Source organism: Syngnathus scovelli, chromosome 1 (assembly GCF_024217435.2).
Source record: "Syngnathus scovelli strain Florida chromosome 1, RoL_Ssco_1.2, whole genome shotgun sequence".
NCBI lineage: Eukaryota > Metazoa > Chordata > Actinopteri > Syngnathiformes > Syngnathidae > Syngnathus > Syngnathus scovelli.
The window spans coordinates 15960970-15975558 of NC_090847.1; the positions used below are offsets into that span (position 1 = coordinate 15960970).

General features: G+C 39.3%; 2 protein-coding genes across 4 annotated transcripts; both read right to left on the bottom strand.

The window, feature by feature from the left end:
• Window positions 1–200: 200 nt before the first annotated feature.
• Window positions 201–5710, bottom strand: tmem35 (transmembrane protein 35). The gene is made up of 2 exons (XM_049750039.2): window positions 5489–5710; window positions 201–3874 (listed from the first exon to the last, which is right to left on the bottom strand). The coding sequence occupies exons 1-2, from the start codon at window positions 5606–5608 to the stop codon at window positions 3491–3493; spliced, it is 504 nt and encodes a 167-aa protein (XP_049605996.1). The 5' UTR covers window positions 5609–5710; the 3' UTR covers window positions 201–3490.
• Window positions 5711–6303: 593 nt separating this feature from the next.
• Window positions 6304–14137, bottom strand: arl13a (ADP-ribosylation factor-like 13A). Of its 3 annotated transcripts, none has more exons than XM_049750005.2 (10): window positions 14058–14137; window positions 11294–11410; window positions 10662–10732; window positions 9946–10198; window positions 8529–8634; window positions 8249–8448; window positions 7821–7929; window positions 7484–7739; window positions 6720–6836; window positions 6304–6642 (listed from the first exon to the last, which is right to left on the bottom strand). In XM_049750005.2, exons 1-10 carry the CDS (start codon window positions 14069–14071, stop codon window positions 6587–6589), a joined length of 1299 nt encoding a protein of 432 aa, XP_049605962.1. In that variant the 5' UTR covers window positions 14072–14137; the 3' UTR covers window positions 6304–6586. The 3 variants fall into 3 exon arrangements, with proteins under 3 accessions (XP_049605962.1, XP_049605953.1, XP_049605971.1); XM_049749996.2 differs by lacking the exon at window positions 14058–14137 and adding an exon at window positions 12968–13538; XM_049750014.2 differs by lacking the exons at window positions 11294–11410; window positions 14058–14137 and adding an exon at window positions 11195–11250.
• Between the last annotated feature and the right edge of the window lie 452 nt (window positions 14138–14589).

A 14589-nucleotide genomic window follows, 5' to 3' on the forward strand; every position in this document is an offset into this window, starting at 1 on the left:
TGTGGAGTTTGTTGTTGTTTTTTTGTTTGGTTTTTTTCCTTCATGAGCAATATGTTGGACTTCAGTTGCAGTTGCAATAATGAATCTGCGGAAGGCAGCAAAGCTCCATCAAACACCATAATGGACGCAACCCATAGAATAGCGTGAAGCTGTTAAGATATGAATGAATAACAAAAATAACAATCCTACAAACAAAAGTATTACCATGAATTTCATTATTTTATTTGGACCACTTTGCAGTTACACAGTGGAATTGTGTTTCCTATGTTATGAAAGCAAATTATTGCAATTTTAGAGTTGGATAACCCACCAAATGTCAGTTTCAAACAAAAGGCAATGACTTTTTGGTCCAAAAAGCTGTTTTTCTTATTTGAGTTGTTTTCTCCTTCCTGAAATGGACATGCAGCTTTTGTATCTAGATCTACATTGTTTTTAGGCAACTGTTCACCTTTCAGCAAGTGCACTACAAAACCACTGCATTCTTGTGGCGAATGAAGAAAAAAATGGAATCAGGGTTTTTATTTCAACATTTTAGATACATTTCAAAAACAAAAAATCCCGATGCAATACTCCTATTATAAAGAACAAGTTCACACATTTCCATTTGCAACCTATTATAAATAAAAGATAGAGTTGTAACAGGATAAATGGGTTATTCTGGGGCATTTACATTTAGTAACATGCACAGGTCTGTGAATACTAAAAAGGTGGGGGGATGGGAGAATAATAAGCCTAAGGTTTATGTTTAATGCTGAAGATATTTCTTAGATATTGCATTGGTGGTTGTGGATGTATCATGAATGATTTGATGTTCATTTAGGAAAATCCTTTCATGACCTGAAAAGCACATTGAGAGAAACATGCTCTTATTCAGTGATTCCCAACCACTGTTGCCAAACATACAACGGAATAGTACCTTTGAGTTCAACTAAAGAGGCCCACATTTCACTCTGAAAAAGTACAATTGTAAGTAAATCAAAGTTTCCAGCTACATCCCGTTGTTTTCTTTTTTTGCAAGGGAAGGGTGACATCAGGAGTTGAGGTCCCTCCTTGTGAGTGTTCTCATTATGGATTCATGTGTTTGACTGTTATGTCCCATTCAATAAATGGATGAAATTGCGCCAGCAACTACATATGTCTCTCCTTGCCCACATACCACATGCTTAACGCCTTCACAGCTGTGGATGTTTATATTACTATACTACTAGTTGTACTTGTATTAGAATGTTTTTTCAACTTGAAGATTTGTTAGAGGGTCCAACGCAGCTTGTCTGTTAAATTTAAATTTGAAATCACTGTAATGACAAACAGTAGATCTGTGTAGGCAGCGGTGTAGCATCACTTTGGATTTTAGGTGGGCTCAGCTTTTGAGTGAAGGATAAAGATTAGATTGTGAATCTCTTCTTGTCACATCGATTATGGGGAAAGAAATGGCAACATTTTGGAAAATCAAAAAAGACGATGCAGTTTATGAAGTAAATTGCAAATGGCATTTAAAACGCCACTGATGTTTGACTCAAGCCATGCAGTAAGTCAGCGTTTCTCACAGCGTATTTCATAGTTGTATGATTTTTTTTTTAAAGCAAAATGTTTCAAAAACAAATTATGACATTAATTAAATAATTAATTAGATGCAGGAAGCAATAAAGCAATGTCAGTCAGATGTTGGGTCAAAAGCCAAAGAATAAAAAAAAAATTAAGTTGTATTGTATTGTATTGTATTGTATTAGCAATGTGACAGACAAGTCAACATGGAATGAGCACTTCAAATGCCTCTACAGTACTTCAAAACAAATACACCCCCGCCGCCCTCCACCCACACACAATATGGATTACTTAAAGGAGGAGTTTGCAGTTAAAAAAAATGTCACATAGAATGTTAAAACTGTACACATGACTTCGCTGTAATTATTTTTAAAATAATCTTTGGAGAAATCATCCCTCTCTGACCCCATCTAATGCCTCTACGTACATTTTATTTTGTTATTATTTTACTGCGCCTGGAGAGACTGAAGGAGTGACCAAAGGGTGCTGTCAATCATTTGCTAAGCATGTACCATTTGCTAAGCATGTACCTTTAGCAACACGCTAAAGACATGTCTTTTGGATTTTTAATTGACTTTTAACAAATAAATAAATGAAAACAAAAATAAAATCACAGTGCATTAAAACAGAATCATTTGGATTTACTTAATTCAGAAATGTTCATCGGTTGCACATGATTTAAAATGAGATGAACAGATGTAATTTTCCCGCGTTTTTGTCAAAAATGAACAAATGTCAGTTTAACACATTTTAATCTTGTGCAACCAAAAATCAAGTACTTCATTTCAAATGTGTTTTAACACACTCCATTATGAATAAGTGGGAATGAGACCTCTTCTACTGATAACACTGCTCTTCTCAAAAAGATGGCTTCATTTGCTCCTTACACTCTGAGTTTTTAAATGATATCATTTAAAATGTCACCATTACTTTGAATCATCAACTTTGAGAACCCCTCAAAATTTCGGCCTAGTTGCACTTATTGGATATTTTACCAGCTAATCAGAAAAGAAGTTCTCCAAGGTACTGACAAAACAAAATGGTCCAGGCGATATGTTGATAAATTGTCAAGGTATACAGTTTTACTCTAATTTGAAGGCATTTTTTGATTTTGCAGAGATGACATCACAAATGTTCCAAAAAAAGGCTATTTTGCTCAACAACAGAAAAACTACATTTTCAACAGCCGATTTTGATGTGTTGTTCTCAGGTGTAAGTAGCCAGGCCTATCACTCTCAGCATTTTTGTGAAATATTGCCACAATGATGGCTTTTTTTTTTTTTAGAAGCTTTTTATGGCTGTAAAAAAAATATTTTGCCATGATTTTGATTTTCCTACTTCATGTTTTAAGTTGTCACAAAAGCAAAAAATGTTAGCATCAAAGTCACTACTTGTTTGACAAGATGAGTTTTACAAAATCAAATTTTCTCCAGTTTTTAGTCGGAAATCAGTGCTTTTGGTGAAAATGGCCAGTTTTATTGCTGATTTCTAAAGCCTCTACTGTAAAATGATAGAAACTAACCATGGTCTTTAGGTAGGTTGGTCACTTGTATTGTCACAGAAAACAGTTTTGTGGTCATGAAAGATCAGTGAAAATGCTCTAAAATTCTGTAAATAGCCTCAAGAAGTCTAAATTAAAAATGGCTGCCATGGAACCAGTAGATTTTTTGTGTCACAACCAAACAAAGCCTTGAAAAACCTACAAGTTGGGGTGCTCTCAAGTCGAGGTACCACTGTAAAAACTTGATCCCTTAAAAAAGCTACAATGTAACGGGGGAGCACTGAGACTGAATGTTAATTTTGGAATGGGACAAAACAAAAGTTGCACATTGATGACTGTCCACAGTCAAGTCAAGGAGATGAGTAACCGCCAGTTCCAAGTATGTGTGTTAAAGATATCAAGGACTCGCTTCACTGTAGCTGGGAGGGGCATTAAAAAATGCTTTTAAGACTGCTTGACCTTGTTCTTTTCCTGGTCGTTGACATGCTGCTGATGTTGCGGCTGCTGCTCCTCCCTGCTCTCCTCCCTCTCCGGTCGCTCATCGCTCTGCCGGGCTATGAGCAGTCGGCAGGTGAGCAGGATGCCGAAGACCAGCGCGTGGGCGTAGCGCTTGAGGGGGTCGCCGACCAGCTGGTGGAAGAACAGCACGGCCAGCATGACCAGAAGCAAAATGAAGTTGGCCACATCCTTGGGCCTGCCCGGTACCAGGGTCAGGACCACGCCACAGGCCACCTCCAGGGAGCCGATGATCTTGCGGAGCAACACGGAGGTCACGCCGATCTTTTTCAGGCCAGGCAGAGCTTTGGCATAGCTCTTATACGCCCGTTTCTACAGGAAAGTACATGGAACAAATTAAAGTATACTGACACACCATCGGAAGTGCTTATGTTATGTTTTTCAGATGGAGCAGCACACTGTGCATTTAATTAACGTAATGTGCAAACTGATTGGCCTTTTACATTCTATTTCAGTATGTGGTTACTTGTCGCGTTTATAAAGTTGTAAACAGGTTTGTAACACAATTTACTTGTACAGTGAACTCCTGCACATTTGTGGTTCAGCACTGGCACATTTGGGGGTCGACCTATCTTCAAGATTTCACCGACTTGCTGTTTTTGTGCCCAGGCCACAAATATAAGTATGTTCTAGCGCCCTCTTGTGGTATCTTGATGCCAAACTACCATGTTAAAATAGGTTGAAGTGCTTATTTACGACAAAATATGTGGTTTTCTGCCATGTTGTGGCATCCTAAAGTTAAAGAACTAGGTTGAAGTGAGTTTAGGAGCATTATTTAAACAAAAGAGGTGCGTTGCCGTCATCTTGTGGCTTCCTGGTGTCATAGAATTATATTGAAGTGAGTTGATGAGCTTCATTATGACAAGTAGTTCTTTACCACATTCCTGTGGGCTCTAAATAGGATTGGAAACCTCTCTGGTGTGTCATTCACGTGAGGACTCCTCTGGCAGGGCTCAGTCCCTATCCCCTGCGAATGTGGGGTTTTCCTTATTCTGCTACACCCCTCAAAACAACCATATTTTTGCACTGTACACTTAATATGACAACCTATAAAGAAACTGGTTTGTGTTTTTAACTTGCAACCAAACACAATTAAATCTAAATTAGAAACCTTTCGGGCACTCTTAAGTCAATGTACCACCACTGTACTTGTTTTATAGTAACACATTTTTGAGGTAACAATATAATTTTGTTGTCACGTTTAATATACACAGCGGCACGGTGACGCACTGGTTAGCACGTCCGCCTCACAGTTCAGAGGGTGCGAATTTGACTCCACCTCCGGCTCTCCCTGTGTGGAGTTTGCATGTTCTCCCCGTTCCTGCGTGGGTTTTCTCCAGGCAATCCGGTTTCCTCCCACATCCCCAAAACATGCATGGTAATTGAGCACTCCAAATTGCCAGTGGGTGTGAGTGCGAGTGCTAATGACTGTTCGTCTCTGTGTGCCCCGGTTCAGGGTGTTCCCAGCCTACTGCCCGATGACTGCTGGGATAGGCTCCAGCACGCCCGCGACCCCCGTGGGGACAAAGGGTTAAGAAAATGGATGGATGGATATGATGGATGGATGGATGAATGGATATATATATATATATATATATATATATATATATATATATATATATATATATATATATATATATATATATATAATTATGTATGCTGCAGTTATTTGGTCAATTGATTAATATTAGTGAGGCTATTTTAATCTATCTTCGGCCTACTTTGTGCGCTGATGTGTTGGCATCAGCCATACAACACGTTTATGCCATTTTACAGCGAGGATGTTTCAGAGAGGATCCAAGCGGAGGATATTACGAGATAATGGCGAAATAAAAGAGAACGTCGAGCGCTTATTTTGCGGTTAGTTTAATATTTGGGTCAGCATGCACAGAACAATGGCCTCCCCCCCGCCTCTCATTCACTCACCATCTCGCTGTACGCGTCTTTGCTGAGCCTCGGCGTCAGCTTAATGGTCCCCATGAAGACGAAGAACAAGCCGAGGGCGAAGGAGAGGGCCACGATGGTGATAGTCCTCGGTGAGGGCATTTTGGATCCCACTGGAGTTTGCGACGAATGGGAATCGGTTAACCGGATGCTGCTGCCCGGATGCCTTGCCAAATAGTGATCCCGCACCAGCAACCTGCTCGTCTTCCGCGGGAGGGCGCGCAGCCTCTTAAAGGGACAGTTGCCGATTTACGATATAACCCGCGGGTGTCCTCGTTTTACGACGCGGTTGCGAATATTACTAATACACAAAAAAAAGTCTTTATTACAGTAGTAATTGCGTAAATACACTTGGAAAACCATTAAAAAACGGTGATTGAGCGTGCCTTCCTGTGCTACTTGATGACGTATGTAGCTACACTTTTCAACCTTGCGTCTTTCTAAGCCTTGGGATGTCGAGACCGTCACATTGTGTCTCTGATGACCTACTGTGCCAACAGACCTACCAATTTTTCACTCATCCATCCATCCATCCATCCATCCATCCATCCATCCATCCATCCATCCATCCATCCATCCATCCATCCATCCATCCATCTATCCACCCTAAACAGCCACCCATCCTTCCATTCATACAGCCATCCACCCTTCCATCATCCTTCTGTCCGTGAAAACCAAACAAGCCACCAACCATTCATCCATCCACCCATACAGCTATCCACTCACGACTCAAGAAATTCATACCAGTAGCTATTTCTTCTTGTCTGTGCCTTCGAAAAACAAAATAATACTGTTACTGTACGTATGTATTCACTTTACTTGATGCATTACAGGGAAATTATTTTATTAGAAATGGAACAATAAAAAAAATTACACATTTAGCCATACATACATTTTTATCATTATTATTGTTATTAAATAAACAATGTCTCCACTACATGATGGAATGTCAAGAAAAATCCATGAAAGACTCGTGCATCCGATGGGAAATCGTCATTTGTGCATTGATATACATATATTCTGTCCATTTTTTGTGAGGGGAGGGATGACGTGATGACAAGCAGGGCTTTTTTTTCTCCCTCATTGTCCCTGATCTTGACGCTCCTTAAGAGCCAGTATGGCTTTTCGGTAAAGATCTAGGAGGAGACAAGGCCTTTATTATGAGATTCAACATGTTTAATCTGCGTATGGTGAGGGAGTGGTCAATTCTCACCAAATGTAGTAGAGAGGTCAACAGATTGAGCGGATCCTCCAGACGTTCCTTCAGTGTTGATTTTGTTCCTTCTTTTAACTTTCACACCCTTCTTCCTCTTCCTCTTTTTTCCCATGGCTTCACAGACAAATTATTACATGGAAAACAGGGTTATAAATGCTAAAATCAATATGCTGCAGGGCGACATTGTATGGTAAGCACTAATCAATTAAAATAGCCTACTGACAAAAGTGAAAATAAGAAAGATCCATCCATCCATTTTCTGAACCGCTTAGTCCCCACGGGGGTCGCGGGCGTGCTGGAGCCTATCCCAGCCGTCATCGGGCAGTAGGCGGGGGACACCCTGAACCGGTTGCCAGCCAATCGCAGGGCACACAGAGACAGACAACCATTCGCACTCACACTCACACCTAGGGACAATTTGGAGTCTTCAATCGGCCTACCAAGCATGTTTTTGGAATGTGGGAGGAAACCGGAGCGCCCGGAGAAAACCCACGCGGGCCCGGGGAGAACATGCAAACTATGATATCAAAAGTTTTCGAGGCATAATGCCTGGTTTCTTGTCATATTCAACTTGTTTGTGTCAATTTAATTTAGAAAACATTTAATTAAAAAACTATTCAAAAATATATAGAAATAATGAACAATATTTTGTAAATTTTAACTCGATGTTAATTCAATAAAATGTTTGATTGATTGAACATTTATTTATTTTATTTATTTATTATTTCATATTAATTAAATAAAAACTATACTGGCCATACCTCTGAGGGGCTTCTCGTTATCGTGTGGTGACTCAGGCACATCCCATGTCTTCTCTTTCACCTTGCCCTTTTGTGTGCGTTTTCCTTTATTGGGGGGGATGAGCGGACTGCTAGTTCTGTTTTCTGTCTCATCTTTACTGGCCTCCTCTTCTTCCTTCTCACTCGCCGCTTGTTCATCTTGTTTGTCTTTGCTGGCTTTGGCTGGCTTTTTCTTCCTCCTGGTGGTTTTCTTCAGCTTCTTTTTTAGAGTGTTCTCCTGCCAATTACAGTTCATTCATGTATACGACCTAGCGACAATAAAGCGGAATTGAAGTGGCCTAATCCAAAATCTATTCACCTTCTGCATTATGTTCTGAATAGGCTGCAACTTTCTTTCCCCATTGCTTATGTTTTCCATGTCCTTTGGCCTGTGAACCTGGCTGAGGCCTGACTTGCTGGTTCTCATGCTAGGGTTACATGGAAGGATGGATAACATCAGGTCACATTAAGGTTTCAGTTCATTCAAGCATTATCATTACAAGTTGATGTTTACTGACAAAATCAACATAAAGCAAAGAGAATTACATCTTGCGTACTTAAAACAACCTTGTCTTTGGAAAGCCAGTGTCATGCTAGGCTTTTTTGAGGTTTACTTCTTAAAGTGTGCACTTCCACAACCGCAGTAATACATTTACTGTTACAACAATACCTTGCCTTCAGCCGTCAATAAAAACTTCATCAGAATGAGGAGGTATTCATAAAGTAGCAGCACAAAATGTGACTCACCGTTCACTCTTATTTCTTCCTCTTGTCTTCTCTGCTTTACTGTTCCTCTCTCTGGGCTCCAGAGGCCTCTTGCTGTCCTGGGCCACGCGGATGCACAGCCCCGGGTAATCCAGACAGACGGCTCGCAGCAGCCAGCGAAGGCCTCGTAACGCTTTCCTATCTGACCAGCGCCGCAGGTCCATTAAAGCTGAACAAGGCTCCTTGTGAGGAGAGGGGATCATGTAATGGTAGTTTAATGTGAAAATGTAGTAGTCAGAAATCATGTTATGGTTGCACTCACTATATGGCACACAGAGCGGCTCTGGTTGACGAGCTTCTCCAAGGAGAGCATCTCGATTAGTTCGCTTCCCAGCAGGGCATTCATTTTGTCTTGTTTGTTTGCCAAGCTGTAAAGACAAACATCGATGCATGCTTTGAGTCTCAGAAGTTAGTTGTTTTCAAGTCACACGTGGCTTCCTGGTGTCACTGAACTGGAGTCAGGGACTCTTTACATCAGAACAATGGAATCACACGGTTCGGCTGGCAAGGAAATACATCGGCCGTTGGGGAAAATCCACACATTATATAGAAATTCCCCGTGGCAACCACGCCTTTGGTTATTGTAAAAGTGCTATATAAATAAAGTTATATAAATTAAACAAAGTTGAGTTAACTGTGGGTCTGAAACAGGGGTCCGCGAGCTGTAGCTTGGAGAACCACAAACTAATTTGCAATGTAGTATTCCTGCATTATTATGTCAAATGTTTGCATCTTTTGAAAAAGCGCATGTCGACATTGCATACCAATAGCCTGATAGCAAAAATGCCCAAGTAATAGTGTTGTAATTTTTCTTTTTTTTTTTCTATTTACAACAGATTCTCAGTCATACAGGTCAAGAGCATTCTCTGCAAAGGTTGAATGAGGGCAACTGGAACCTTCTTGTATGTTGAATTTGTTGTTTTTGCTATTGATAAAGCATAATAAACTACTTTAAACTAATAAACTCCTTTACTCAGCTTTGGGCCGACTAAAAGCTTGGATATGATTCTGAATTTGTGACACATCACAAACATATGCCAAGCCTGACATCCCTGTTTTTTTGCTGGGTACTTTTGTAAGAACAAAAGACTTTTAAAATTCATTCATTCATTCATTCATTCTTTCATTCGTTCATTCATTGTACAAGTACGAGTACTAGTACATTCATTGTACTAGTCAGTCAGTCGTTAGTTAGTTAGATACTTTCTGAAATATAAGAATTAAGATGATTAAGTTATATTAGATGTATTCATTTGTTAAAATGACTTTCTTCCTTTGTGTGACTTTATATTTGATGTTATAATCCAAATTTACAAAAATAAACCCTCATAAGATACCTTTTTCGCCTGACAAAATGGATTGTTCCTGTAAATCCACTTTTTGTGTTGTATACGACAAGTTTATTCTCATAAGGTTACAAATATGTTTTATCTGTAAAAATATGGATGTTGTTAAAATATCATGACCTTTTTTCCTCAAAATGTGGGCTACCTTTTAATTCAGGTACACATGCTAGTCATGTTTAATTGTCAGTTATTATGGGGGATTCCTTTGGGAAATAAAACTTTGAAAGAAGTGATAGGCTGACAAAATGGACTCTGAATAGCCATGTAGGTATAGTGGTGTCCCTCTAGAGGGCAGTGTTTGTAAAGTTGTGCTCTACTAATGACTATACTTACACTAGGATGGGTTTTCCTGCCACTCTGGGCTGCTTGAGTAGGTCAGCCAGGACCTCCTTGACCTCCTTGATCCTTGGCCGGTCGCTGGAGTCCACCACAAAGATGACACCGTGTGCTTCCCCATAATACTCCCTCCAGGCCCCCTGTGACTCCACTGAGCCACCCACATCCAGCAGGGTGACCAAGTAGTTCTCCACCCTCAGCTCACTCCTCATGCACCCTTGGGTGGAGCCTCCTTCCATGGAGTGAGGCACTGGAGGACATAGAAGAACCACACATGAATTCGGCAGCTCTAAAACAAGACAATGAAAACGGAAACTTTTTCGATGAGGTTAAATAAAAATTGTGGTTTCCAGTTCAAATCTGTTCGGTTCACTTAGAAAATAGCACTTAAAAGCAATAAAACAATAAAAAAATAATTAAAAACGGAAGCATGGGAATCACTGAGGGAAAGCAAGAAATAAAGACAGCAAGATGGACAAGTTCTCGGTACGAATCCTAGCTGGGGAAGAAAGAAATAAAATGATTACAAAAAATGGTAGGGACAAGTAGATACAGTAGACGTAAAACCTGGGTCTACACACACCCTTGTACAAATGCTCCTAGTTCAAGAAAAAGAAAACATTATGTAAGTCACTCACACATTCATGGGAGATTTTGTTAACCAACATTTGTCTATAATTCATTAAGAAATGTTTTGCATCAAAATTGGATACCTCTTGAGATGCTGCGGATGGTGGACGTCTTTCCTGCTTTGTCAAGACCCACCACAAGAACAGTCACTCGCCTGTGAGTTAAATATATTTTTTAATACATTTAATAGATATATTTTTTTTAAGAGTTGTTCACTATTTGCCAGAATTTTGAAGTATCGTATTGGCCCGAATATAAGACGGTGTTCTTTGCATTGAAATAAGACTGAATCGTCTTACATTCGGGGTCTAGACATTATATCCATCCACAACGCTAGATGGCGCCAGATATCTTTAAAGCGAATGCTGAACTTAACTCCCCAGGCCAAAGCGAACCCCTGTGACGAAGAATAAAAATAAAAATAGCAGTAGCACGAAGAAGAACTTTTCAAACTTGAGTCTTGAAAAACAGGGGGTTGTCTTACAATCAGGGTTGTCTTATATTCGGGCCGATACGGTAAGTTACATTCAATGCCAGCATTCAGCACCAGCAAATCGAAGCAAAAAATGAAATAAAGGCTTGGTTCTCATTTCAAAGAACTTGCAACTCGACTCACTTGTATTTTAAGGCACCACTGTATTACAAACACTGCTCAGTATCATGCAGTTTACGTCAAAAACAAGCAATTTTAGACATGCTTGACAATTTAGATAACCTGATTGGCTCCTGGATTTTGGAGAACCAAGTGCAGAAGTTGCTCATCAGGTTGAACATGTTGTCTTGAGGTGAGCAAGGTGTGCACAGCGGCCACCATTTTCTCTGCACGTGGTGTCTGGCAACACAAGGGGACATAATTACTACTACTACTACATAACTCATTAAATGGTCTCATGCTGTATGATCAGATGAAAATGTGTTTTATCACCCAAAATGAATGACTTCCTGTTCAATTTGGGTCGTGTGTGTTTTTGAGGGTCTTTCATGTCGCCTGTTAGCATTCACATGTTCATACAAGTTTGTGTCGATTGGTCAAACTGATGTTGGGGTTTAATTTTGTCTCACTTTCCAGGGGGTTTGGGCGGAAAGAGGTACCGCTGTAAAAGCCATACATTTTCACCAGGATAGACATGCCTAGCAAAAGAGCTCCTAATGAACATGTATATTTCCTGAAATTACTCCCAATGTGACTTCCTCCAAGTGCTGCATATACTTGACCTTTATTTTGCCATGTGGTTATGTCTGACACAGCAGGTGTCAGAGGTCAGCAGACAACAACAAGAACAAAAAACACACACACACACACAATCTGGCTGGTCTTTCACTCCAGTGCATCTGTTCTGTCTTTTTATAATCTGCTAAAGCCAGTTCAGTATGGCCTGCTTTTCCCGTGTTAACAAGTCGACCCATATTTGCTTAGATGCTAGGTCACCGTACAAGTGACAATGAACAGGTTCTGTGTCGCAGCAATAGAAATATTTGCAAATATAGCTATCCTGTGAGTAATACTGCTCAAATTTGCGTCTTAGAGAGGTGCGATATTTACATCAGGTTTGACATTTCTTGGTTTTACTACATAGCAACATTTACATTTAGCTACTTTTGATACTCCTGTCATAGATGCACTCACCAGACACAATATTAGGTACAATTGCATAATAATAAATACAGGTTTTTGTGTCACCTGGATAAAAAAAAGTTTCTTATTTCTTTGAACAAGATGTAAATACTTAAGCACATACTACATACAAATGATTGTGTAGAAATCTCTGTTGTTTCCAACATCAATTGGTTATGTCATGTTGATCAAAATGTATGACAATGGGTCTCTGGTGAATGTCTCTCAGCCCACAAAATGGCAGCGTAAAAGAATTACATCCAAAATGTTTGTCATAATATGTCAGGCATATATTTTTTACATTTCCATAAGACTTTTTCCCCAAATGAAGCTTGACTTTTTCAATTGAAGGGAAATGGGTGAAGCATTAGCTTGAACAATGATCATTCAGTTTTCTGAAATAGCTCATAGCAATTGAAGATAATTATGCTGTGGATGAGCCTAATCTATCTACTTAATTTAATCAGAGCTATTCTCTTCCACTCTTTTGTTATCCTTTTTGTGTCCGTCCATCCATCCTATCTATCTATCTATCTATCTATCTATCTATCTATCTATCTATCTATCTATCTATCTATCTATCTATCTATCTATCTATCTATCTATCTATCCATCCATCCTATCTATCTATCTATCTATCTATCTATCTATCTATCTATCTATCTATCTATCTATCTATCTATCTATCTATCTATCTATCTATCTATGATTGTGGACCCCAACGTAAGATCAGCAGATGATTGTCACATATACGATAATAATATTAATACTTACAGAAGTAGGTCTATATCCATGCAATTGTTTGCTTACAACTGTACACTAACATCTTGTACCTACCTGCAACGATACTTAATCAGGCTCACCCTAAGCCTCTGCTCACCCCATGTGGGAGGTGCGAGCTCTGTTTTGGTCTCGCAGCCAATCACAGGGACATCGCATGAGCAATTAGATCCGCCTATTGGATTAAATGGTTTCTCTGCTTAACCGGACTAAAGTATCTTATTGGGGATCCTCATTAGTTTAGTTATGTACACAGTAGGCTAAATGGGTCCCATGGTGTGATCGGTGATGTCTGAAAGTGGCACCATGTTGGGTTTGGGCACATCCCATAGTGTTTGAGTTTATTATGCATATTCATCCTAAATAGAATTGGGAAAATAGTCAGACCCGATACTAAACTGCTACTTTAAAGTCTCTCAGTGATTCAATTAAAAGCTTCAATAATACGAGTTGCAGTGTTGGCAAAGTTCATTTTCTACATGAAGTCATTCAAAGTTCAGTTCACAACTATTAAAATGAACTCGTTCGTTTCATAGTTCATAATTGAAAATGTATTAACTAAATTTGAAAAAAAAATAAGTTAATCTTTCCCCAATCAAAAAAAAAAAAAAAGGTTGCTGTGAGCTGTTACCCTTCGGCAGATTGGCATTTTCACCCATTCTATTCACATTAGTATCCAGGTATCACCTGCTATCACCTTACAAGAGAAAATTGCATAAAATAGTTTTTTTTTTTTCTTTAATGAATTGAAACAAAACCATAACTGTGGTCCAGAATGTGCAAACACAAACAATCTGCTGTAGGTGCCATGCTGAGATAGGACACATAGGATGTACCAATGAAGTGCAAATATTGAAAATAACATTATATTGCTTTAACTTTTAGTCCACAGTCAATGTATTATTTCTTAACTTGTTTGTCAAAGAACTAGAAAACGTTTATAATTTGGGACATAAAAGTGGAAAGGGTGCAAAGCCCGAATAAATTACTAAAACAGAAAACAATCTCATCAAGAGAGATGTATGGTTCAACGCCATTGAGAGCACAACTTCTAAAACTCCTGAACGCTCGCACAGGATAATACCTCATTGTTGCCATTTGACAAGAATGGGCGAGTGAGGATGCTCGTCGCGCGACACTTGTTTACATCGACTGGACGAGCTTTCGTCGCATTTTGATGACCGAAGCGCCGTGCAACTTTGTTTGTTGCCAATGTTACCAAATCCCCCGTCTATTTTAGCCTCGTTTGCAGTGTGTTTAGCAGGGGTTTATTTTGAAGTCTGAGAAAACCTGGCAACTTGAACGCGTTTTTTTTAGGCCATTAAAATACACATTATATTAGTTTTATGTTTGCTTTGACAGTAAGCAGTAAACAGCTTGTTCACTTATTGTTGAACTGCTGCTTGTGAAGTGAGTTGTGCTGAGTTTGTAACAACAAATGAAACCTAAGATGAGCCCACAAGTGAATGAGATCTAATAATAAACATTTGTTCAATTTTTACGACACAAAATTCTATTTAGACTTTATTAGGTTATATATAAAGATAGCATACCCCTTGCTGACCCTTTGCTGAAAACGATTAAAAAAGCAAATTAATCATCTATTTTCTTTACGT